This window comes from Patella vulgata, chromosome 4, assembly GCF_932274485.2.
Source record: "Patella vulgata chromosome 4, xgPatVulg1.2, whole genome shotgun sequence".
NCBI classification, from domain to species: Eukaryota; Metazoa; Mollusca; class Gastropoda; family Patellidae; genus Patella; species Patella vulgata.
Genome location: NC_065882.2, coordinates 20,034,597 through 20,045,541, shown reverse-complemented (window position 1 = coordinate 20,045,541; position 10,945 = coordinate 20,034,597). Strand labels below are relative to the sequence as shown.

The following is a 10,945-nucleotide window of genomic DNA, read 5'->3' as shown; positions in this document are numbered from 1 at the left end:
TATTCTTAAAGCTGACAATTAAAATAATATCAAATTGTTTTTACTATTTATTATCATAAAACAATTTCTAATTATTATTTTTCAAATATGAAAATCATATGGTAGAAATAAGTGTAAAAGTTACTAATTTATTGTAACAGTAAAATTTTATTTTATTATATTATATCATTACAGGACTATTCTTTCATCCAATATACACTCTATTAAAAGAATCAGGCAATGTTCCCTTTAATTGTTAGTAGTCAGTGTGCGCACCAATTTTATGGTGTACAAATTTTATTCCTGTGACAAAATGATTGCCGCAAGATATTTATAAACTTGTCTAATAAGACTGTATTGGCCCATTTCAAGTGATGGAGCAATCTCAGAACCTGAAAAATTTTTATGTGACAAAGAAATAAAATGTTTGCACACATTAATCCCCTTTGTGTGCTAGTTGAACACATGCACAACTTAAATGGAGCAGTAGTTTCAGGGTCAAAATACAAGGTAGATATGATATAAATATAAATCAATAAAATTATAGTTTGCCACAGATTGTAACAAATAAAATATCACCTTTAATTGTTAGTAGTCAGTGTGCTAACAATTTTATGGTGTGCACATTTTATTCCTGTGACTTAATTTAATTACATGTATGTGTAACAAATAAAACATCACCGATTGTATAGGATCGAAAAATAATATCTGACATAAGACAGTTTTCAAAACATTAAATCTATCACAGGGAGAAAATGATAAAATGATGTTAATAGCTATCACAGAATTTGGTACCTCCAGGTTTAGAATAACCATCCATAGTAGTCTGCATCATCTTCTGATGTAGTTGTAATTTATGATAGAATCTCAGTACTTCTGGGTTAGCACGAACACAACTTGTTTCAAAATCAACACAGCGTAATCCTTCCAGGCTTCTGGCTCTAGATAAAGCAACATAAGCTTGTCCAGCTTCAAACACACGAGATAATGAAATTTCTACACAGTCTAATGACATGCCCTGAAAAACAACAACAAATTTAAACAACTCAAAAATAATCACTTGGCTGATAAAAATTTGTTCTAAAACTGGGGTGGAGGGTTCTGGGTTGGCTCTCTCAGGGTTGGTTCTTTTGAAAATCTACCATACTTGCAGAGGGAGAACAGCTTCAGATAAAATTGATATTCCAGTCTGAATTTCAATAGCGCATCCACCATAAAACTTTATAGCGCCTATGTTTAGGAGTCGGTAAGTCTTTGAATTTTAAAAGAAACTCTCAAAAACTCTGATGAACGACAGAAAAGAGAGACAACAATATACTCCTACATGAGATCAGGGCATATAAAGAAAATATCCCTTTAAAATTTATTTTCAGAGCTTCAATTCACAATATATTTCAAATGCAAACCATATTTTGCAACTCACCTGACTTTTATGTATTGATATTGCCCAAGCTAGTTTTAATGGAACTTGTTTACGACAGAGAATAACACCACCACCCACTTTCATAACCCATCTTACTGGCTTAATAATCTCTTCTACACCACAAGCAAACTTCACAATTGGTAGTCCTAAATAAAATAAAATACAAACAAATTATTAAAAATGCTACACAAATAAGTTATCTATATGTGTCCTCAATAATTTTATATAGATGCCAATATATATGGACCCCAACAACTTATTTCATATTCATGGCTTGAGATCAATTTGGTTAATGCAAGATTTCCAACCCTAAAGATTCGAAGAATATCTCAAATAGAAGCATGAACCCTGCATAAGTTATCACTTCTGCATGATGTAATAAACTTTAAAAAGAAAAGATTAAAATAAAGTCGAATGAAAACCAAATCTGGAAGGAAAGACATATGTACATGTAACACATAATGACTACAAACTAAATACAAGTCTTAAAAAGTCAAATGGAATATATTTTACATAAAATACCTTCTGATCTTTTATCAAATCCTGTAATAATACCTCTAGCACCATTAACTAGTCCTTTCTGTATATCTAGATTCTTAGCTAACATAACCTACAATAAACATAACTCTAGTATTTTGTAAATAAAAGTAAATATCTGTATTTTATGGGTCACTCCGATGAAGAATGATATTAGAAACCCAATAAAATATATCTGAATTGCAAACTATCAGGTTTTATTCAAAGACATCTATAAAAATGTGATTCAAAAGGATTTATTTTTTGTTAACCTGTTAAGCGTGACGTTTTTAAAACGTTAACTACCCCCTATTGTGTAACTAATTTAACGAAGTGACGAAGAACTATGTACTATGTTCTAAGAATAGGTTGGGGAAAATATCTCCAAGGCGTTATATTACGCCCTACACACAGTGAATGGCAGTTGTCCAGGACGTAATATAACGTCCTACACATGCTGCGATCGTGGGGGAATTCCCAAGGGATTCCCCCAAGTGACGAACTACGTTCTAAGAATAGGTTGGGGAAAATACCTCCAATGCATTATATACTATTCAAAAAAAGTAGGGGATATTTGATTTTGGGGGCATAATACTAAAATATGCAAATGACTACGAAAAAAGTCACTATAGAACCTAACAGAAGAAACATTTCCAGTTACATGTGACGCCCAAACGCACCAATAGCTACCGCATGGAATGCAGGTGATGCTTGGGATCATCATGGGGGTCCAACCCAAGATTTGCACGACTCTGATTTTGAATGTTACAGTCATTGTGGCATTGAATTCCAGGGTGGAAACATCAGTTTAATTGTTTTAGTGACCAGAAAACAAATTTTGATATGCGTCGGCTTACCCAAAATGAAAGGTTACGTGCCCTTGGCATGCTACAGATCGGCACAACACAGGCGGTTGTGGCGCGGACGATGAATGTTTCTCAGTCTGTCATAAGCAGGCTATGGTCCAGATACCGTGATACACAATCTGTACAGGACAGACCACGCTCAGGTCGACCAAGGGCGACAACTCAAGCCCAGGATCGATTTATCCGTACCTTGGCCTTGAGAAATCGTGTCATCACAGCAAATCAGATCAGCGCTCGTCTTCAAACAGACACTGGTGTGAGAGTGAGTGGCCAGACGATTCGGAATCGACTGCATAGGGGTCACCTTCGCGCCCGACGTCCTCGCGTGATCCCTTGTTTGAGAGATCATCACATTCAGGCAAGACGTCGTTGGTGTAGGGGTCGTCAACACTGGGATAATCGACGCTGGAGCAATGTGATGTTTTCAGATGAGTCAAGGTTCACTGTTGATTTTTTGGACAGACGTAGGAGGGTGTGGCGTCGTCGAAACGAGCGCTTCCAAGACGTTAACGTCATCAGACATGATCGATTTGGGGGTGGTTCTGTTATGGTGTGGGGAGGCATCACTGTTGCTGGAAGAACGGCTTTACATGTTGTTGCAGGGCGTGTTACAGGCCAGTACTACCGGGACAACATCTTGGCAGTCCATGTTGTGCCGTTCGCACGAAGTCATGGCCGCCGTTTCATCTCCCAGGATGACAACGCAAGATGTCACAGGGCCAGGATCGTTACAGGTTACCTCCAACAATAGAACATCACCACATTACCTTGGCCAGCACTGAGTCCCGACCTCTCCCCCATCGAGCATGTCTGGGACATGCTTGGACAGAGGTTACGTCAACGTCAACAACGTCCTGCCAATGTCCAAGAACTTGCTGCTGCGTTGCAACAGGAATGGGACAATCTGGACCAAAATGACCTTAGACGTCTCATTAGGAGTATGCCACGTCGGATCAATGCTTGTTTGGCAAACAGAGGAGGATTTACCCGTTACTGACATGGTTGTGATGCTGTGGTAACTTTGCTGTTTGACCCCGGGTATCATTTTACCCTTATAATGGTCAGTCTGTGCCTTACTTAGTCTAACGATCATTTGGAATAAATCGATGAATGTGAACTTCATTTCATTTTGTCATTTGTTTCTTCGTCAGTTTCATTAGGTGACTTTAATAACACTTAAAAATCAAATATCCCCTACTTTTTTTGAATAGTATATTATGCCCTACACACAGTGAGTGGCAGTTGTCCATGACGTTATATAACTACCTACGTACTTAACAGGATAAAGCTGCCTTATAAACAATCATTACAGATTGTAAAGCAATGAAATATGATTGATTGACATACCTGAGCACCTTGTTTAAGTTCTAATACGTCAGGTACAGGACAAACATTGTTTAACTGTTTGGTATAAGCTGTATCTGTATCTGTACCTACAAAACGTTTCTTGTCACCTAGTCAAATATAAAAACATTAGAATATTAGTATTATACATAACATTACTTATAAACATCAAACATTAGTATGGTAATTTGAATGTTGTTTGTCAGAGGGTTTTTAGAGGTTTTACCTCTGCATCAGTCTCATTCTTTTTTATTGGTATAGTTTGATAAACTAGAATAAAAGATATAGCACCTGCCCTGCCCCCACCTTTAGTTTTATATAGATTGATAATCATGTACTTAGAACTCATTCATTTTACAACAAGTCATGTATAGTTTGTCACAAAACTATTTGCAGTAATCATGTACTTACAACTCATTCATTTTACAACAAGTCATGTATAGTTTGTCACAAAACTATTTGCAGTAATTTGATAGGAAATCTTTCAGTCTATTAAAGTCTATATTTTGATGAAGAATTTAATGAATTAGTAGATATCAAATCGTACCTGGTAATTTATTTATATGAAATATATTTATTTGTTCTACATCTTCTTTATGTGTACACAGCTTTGTTGCTAATATACCATCCTTCTGTATATTATTCTGTGATGTAGCTTTAAGTGTACTATAAACCATTTCAGGACATCTGAAGGAAAAAAAGAGCTGATGAGCTGTGACATGAAATTGTTACAAGAACTAAGTCAAAACATCTGACAAATTCCAAATTAGTAAAAGGCACAACTACTATAAATAGGTTGATGTTTGTACAAAGTTTCATAAACATATCTTCAGTAATTAAATGCTATGGATACACAATTAGTGAATTTAATGCTATGCTATGCAAAATTTTGATGAAGATACTCTCCTCTTTATCAACCAAATAATACAAATATGTAGATAGTACATAGTCACAAAGCTGGGATATGTTGCCACTTATGCACTGACTTTTCAATAAAATATACAAATGCAGAATTTTAAAAGATCTATATCTCAGTGAAGGATTGACAAATTTGTCTTACATTTTCCATGCAATCTAATTTGAATGCCCCTGGTATCAATGTGTAGTCAAATCATGGCAAATTGAAAATCATTTATTTACGGATGAGTGAAAATTTCAAATTTCCAATACCTCTTTAATAAACTTCAAATTGTTTCACTGTATGTAATATTTACACAGTGATTTTAACATTTTCACGAATATGTAAAACTTTAAACTGTCTGGAAGAAATGAAAAGAAATGGGGTTTAATGTCCGGGTTTAATGTCCAAATGTTCTGCTCCTACTGGGCTAATGAAGGCGGACATATGCCATACAGTGTGCTATGAGAGAAATTTTGCCAGGACAGCGGCACTACGGCCTACCCTTAAATCGAATTCCAACTGTCAAGGGATCTTTTATGTGCACGCCAATGTGTACACAGGACCTGGGTTTTTCGTCCCAACTGAACGACTAGACAGCTGTCCTTGTCAGGCCCTCCGTCCTGCATTACTGTCTGGAAGAAATGAAATGAAATGGGGTTTAACGTCCTACTGTTCTGCTCCTATACTGGGCTAATGAAGACGGGCATATGCCATACAGTGTGCTATGAGGGAAATTTTGCCCGGGCAGCGGCACTATCGCCTACTCTTATATCGAATTCCAACTGCCAAGGGATCTTTTACGTGCATTCCAATGTATACATGGGACCTCGGTTTTTCGTCTCATCCGAAGGACTAGACAACTGTCCTTGTCAGGCCCTCTGTTCTGCGCCACTGACAAGGGGAAACCACGTCGGAAAATCCAGATGAACTTTCTCGGCCAATGCAGCTGTCTGGAAGAACAGAAGGACATAGCATAAGTGACTTTAACAGAGAAAGATCAATAAACAAGACTACTTATCACTATGGTATCAGTTGAAAATAAATATAAGAATTAACAAACCTTCCATTTCTGATATTTTGTAAAATGTCAATAAAACGTTTATCTGATTGTCTTCTAACTTCTGTTAATTCTAGGTTAACATGCATCACATCCTTCCATGATTTAGACTATTAGAAAAAATAATAAAACACAATTTTAATAATATTCTTAGGCAATGTGTCTTACTTATAAACATAGGTTGTCACACAATGAGACATACACCTGCGAAAAGGTCAATCTGATTAAAACACAGATCCAATTTCGTTTCGTTTTTATAGTTCAAAATTTCGATTTTACTTGTCTTTACTACACTTGGATCTGGAAGCATTGTTATTTAACTCATGTTCTGCTTGAAATGAGGGGTCAGCCAATCAAATGGTATGTCGAATCAAGCGTTTGACCTTTTTTGCGTGGAACTGTGGGTAGACATTAGCGGCAATAGAAATCAAAACAAAGCAAAAGTAGATAAAAAATACATGGCGGTCGCTAATTGGTTAATCGAATGACTGACGTAATCGGGTCAAATGTCGCTTGCTTGGTACCTGACGTCATAAAACGTGAACTCACACTATAACTTGTTAGATTTACATGTAGTGTAGGCCATCGAAAGTATAAAAAATGAAACGAAATATAGATCTATAAGACGTTTGAGTAGTTATAAGCTAGGTCATCCTGGGACTAACATATCTATATCTATTTTGCTCTTTAAACACTAGTGGAAAACTAAAGAAAGCAGCTACACTGTAATATAAATGCCATTTATAGATAACTAACAGTAATGTATGATAGCTGTATGTTAATGATATAAAAATTTTACCTGAAAAGCAAACTTTCTTTTTTCTGAATCTTTAGTAACTGGTGGTAACTGTAGGAAATCCCCACAAACTATTAACTGTATACCACCAAATGGTTGATCACATTGTTTAACAACTCTAAAATATAGATTTTTCACTTATATAAGACAATTGGATGAATAATGATCCTTATGAATTCATTTCTTGTCATGTTCTGGTCTTAGTCATTGCTAGGAGTAGGATACATTCCCTTACAAGTTGAATTAGTTGCTGATGAACCTTCCACCAGAAATTTGAAATTCTTTTCTTAGATTTAGTGGATTTAATGCCCTTACTTACTTTCCATAATCATGTAAAATGAATATCATTGTCTTAAATACAGAATAATTTAGCTAGGTGAGACACAATTATTTATTTTAATATTGTCTAACCTGGCTACTGTTTCTAGTTTATCAAATAATCACCATCTACCATAGATATTTCATCTATAATTAAATGTCGACATTTTCTCCACTGTTGTGTTATAAGTTTACGTGAAGCCAGTTCTATACATTGTTCTAAAGGTGCTTTACCAGATCCAATCCCTGTTATACGAAAAATACATATCAGATCAGTAAACACATTACATAGAATATTAGAATTGTTTTATAGGTTTATGTTTAAAATTTAAAAAGATTTAGTTTAACAAGATATATCTTATTCTTAAAACATAACAAATATTCAGAATATTCAAAAAAACAAAAAACGTTTAGGATTATTAATCTTTTTGGATAATTCTTAAAAATCATTTCAGAATAGTAGCTAGTAGTAAGAAAATATAACTGACTAGCTCAAAGCTACCACATCCATGGATTTTAAGACAATTTGTTCTCAGTTTGGTTGGAGATATTGATTTAATCATTAGTTGAGTTACATGCAGCCTTACCAGCAAAAGCATGAAGAGTAGTTCCACCAATATGACAAGCAGCTACACCAGTACTAGCTGTAGCGAATGTATGATGGGGTGGCAGGGCACCTGTTCAATGAAAACTATTTATCAGCAAACAACAATTATTTACATTTTTAAATAAAAGAAATGATATCACTGTCTCCACTCCAGGGTAAAGGCTTACATATGTATCTCAAGAACTTTACTTAATTTTCATTGATAATTAAAAGTTTTCATATTTTAAATCTACCTGTACCAGCCTTCATATCGCCACATTCCAGGAGACATATGAAAAGCCCACCTAAACTTGACTCACACTCATTCTCCTGATATAATATGTGTTTTTACTCAAATAACATCCCATGATGGTTTTATAGTTGATTTAGATATTTAGGTGCGGTCTGATGCAATCTAGAATCGATAACGATCATGTGAAAAGCACTGAAATATATCCTCTTTCATTGAATTTGGGGATTTATGATGGCTTTTTTCACATTTTGACCCAGGGCGCAAAATTGAATCTAGTGTATAAGGTTGGGCGAGTATGAATGTTCGCTTTCCTCCAATGGGAAGTTCTAAAATTAAATACATATTGCTGACTATAAAAACATATTTACACCGGTAATAAACGTAAGTTTTCAAATGGTAATAACTACATGTAGTTCGTTAATACTCAAAAAATTCTCACCAATGATTCTTTTTAATAAGAATGATTTTCCAGTACCAGCACTGCCTGTGAAGAATATATTTCTACCACGTAATACTATATCTAATACCATATTCTGTTCTTTACTTAACACAACTGGAGCTGCTACAGTAAGACTAGGAGGACATGTCAGCGCTTTCTTGGCAACCTGTGCATTTTCTTTACCTTGAATATCATCATCTGGGCGCTTTCTTTTCTTAGAATTTAATTCTTGAGGTTTGATGACCTCCTCTTGCTTTTTTTTGATTTTTTGTGCTTCTTGTAAATCTTTAATTGTTAAAGGACTAATTTCTGAAAAAGCCTTTCTTTCGTCTGATAAGAGTTTTTTTCGTAAACTAATAAATCCTTTTTGTTTTAAACATTCTAACTTTGTCTGTAATGTCTTAATAAACATGACTAATTTATCAGGGGGACAGTTACTTATTAAAAACTGAACTCTGGTTTCTGGTAATTTTATCGTAGCTTTGCCATCTTTGATAAATTTTTTATGAATAACAACTTCTTTTATTGAGTATTTGATTTCTTTCTTACTGAGTTGTAATTTAAGAACAATTTCTCTAAATTCATCTCTGCCTAATAATAATAATATGTTGCGATGTTGTGTTTTTTTCTGCACGATACCAGTGGGTGAAAGTTCTTCTATATTAACAGTACATGATATGCCGCATGCATCCATCTTTTTTAGTCTATTTGTATTGGCAAGCTTACCTGAAATTAGGAGGAAATATTCAAAAACTTGGAAGACTTGTTTACCTGATAAGAGTCATATAGATTAAAAACATTTGTGTAAGTGTTTATAAAAACTATCAAATAGAATAGGTCTAAGTAATAAACAGTTAATGGATTGTTGAAAATCTCTCTAGATCAAATCTCATAAAGACAATGAAAAAGAAAGGGGGAAGCAATATAATAAATCAATTTTCAGATGTTATAAAGATACAAATTGGTTCCATGTGAAAACAGGGAACAAAAATTAAGAATATCGCAGGATGTGATTTGATGGCTGGTGCGATTCATCCCCAATAATTTGCAAATAGCGGTTGCCAGGCACATATGCGAACATTTTGCAAGAGATGGACAGAGAACAAGCTAGTAAAAATGCAATTTTTGTACAATCAGGGGTCATAATCCAGAAAGTTATGGTCTGAAATGTGCAAATCGAATTGTGACCTATAGATGGTCCACAACCTTGTTATACCATATTTTTACAGTAATTTGCATACGACTTTACGTGTACATTTGACTTTTTTTTTTAATATCGGATAATAATTGTGACCTCTAGAGGGACCAGAAACTAAAAACAATCAGGGGCCATAATTCAGGAAGTTACAGTTCGATATGCGCTAATATCCAAAGGAACCAAGATCTTGGGTTATAAACATGCATATCAAGTTTCATCAAATCAGATGAAAATTGTGACCTCCAGAGTATCCACAAGCTAAAAACATCATTTTTCATACAATCAGGGGCCATAATCCATGAAAGTATGGTCCGATACATCATGCCAATATCGAAAGGAACTGAGATCTTTGGGAGATAAAAATTGTGACCTGGGGTGTCCATAAATTGTGGATGTCCGGATGGACTAGGATCAACCACAAATTGTGGATGTCCTGATGGACAGGGGCGACGACATAGTTACAGTACATTCACATGAAAATGTGGGCGTATAAAAATTTCCTTTGGGACCCTACTTAAGATTCACTATGCTGGCAGCCCACACCGGCCCCCGTATGATTTCTGCTCCAATGAACTATTATTAGGCTAATATTAACTAATTACTCAACTGTTATTATTTGTTGAGTGTTTTTTTTTATAAATATTAAAAAAATGTATAATTTGTGTAATTTGTTTACATTCAACATTGATTGTTCCGAATTACTATTAGTTCCTTTAGGAGCGGTCGCTGATTGGACTATGTCCTCTCACGGTCCGATCAGAATCGTTCCTAAAGGAATTTGATCCGAATCAGTGACATCACTCAGGAGTGAATTGGTCAAGAACTCGGAGGATTAAAAATGCGATTTTGTTGGATTTTTACCACCATTTGGGTAAAAACATTTACATTCCAGATTGCTAAAGATGCCATGAGAACATTCAATATCAAATTTTGGATTTTCCCATTATCACAATATAAATATTACCATTAATAAGAAGTTAGGTTTCATAAAAGAAATGGATTCTGGTTTTTCTCTGCTTTCAAAACATGTGCCCGTCCAGCGAAAGATATAATTAGCCAATCAGAATGTAGTTATTAAAACCGAAGGCCCAATCAAAAGTCACAAAAGAGACTTCTTTGTTTACAATTTTTTTTTTCTGTAACGTGAATGCGTGCGCATATTCTCTTTAACGCCCTAGATTCATTACCAATACGCCTCAATCAGCACAGCTTTTAACAGAAATATGTAACAGATCAGTAGATAAATCTCATAATATCACATTAATTTTT

At 34.9% G+C, this 10,945-nt stretch overlaps 1 protein-coding gene across 1 annotated transcript; it reads right to left on the bottom strand.

The window, feature by feature from the left end:
• Positions 1 to 6,885: 6,885 nt before the first annotated feature.
• On the bottom strand, positions 6,886 to 10,710 carry LOC126817443 (ATP-dependent DNA helicase PIF1-like). Its single transcript, XM_050544421.2, has 5 exons — positions 10,641 to 10,710; positions 8,479 to 9,204; positions 7,788 to 7,877; positions 7,294 to 7,446; positions 6,886 to 7,000 (listed from the first exon to the last, which is right to left on the bottom strand). The coding sequence occupies exons 2-4, from the start codon at positions 9,170 to 9,172 to the stop codon at positions 7,307 to 7,309; spliced, it is 924 nt and encodes a 307-aa protein (XP_050400378.2). The 5' UTR covers positions 9,173 to 9,204; positions 10,641 to 10,710; the 3' UTR covers positions 6,886 to 7,000; positions 7,294 to 7,306.
• Between the last annotated feature and the right edge of the window lie 235 nt (positions 10,711 to 10,945).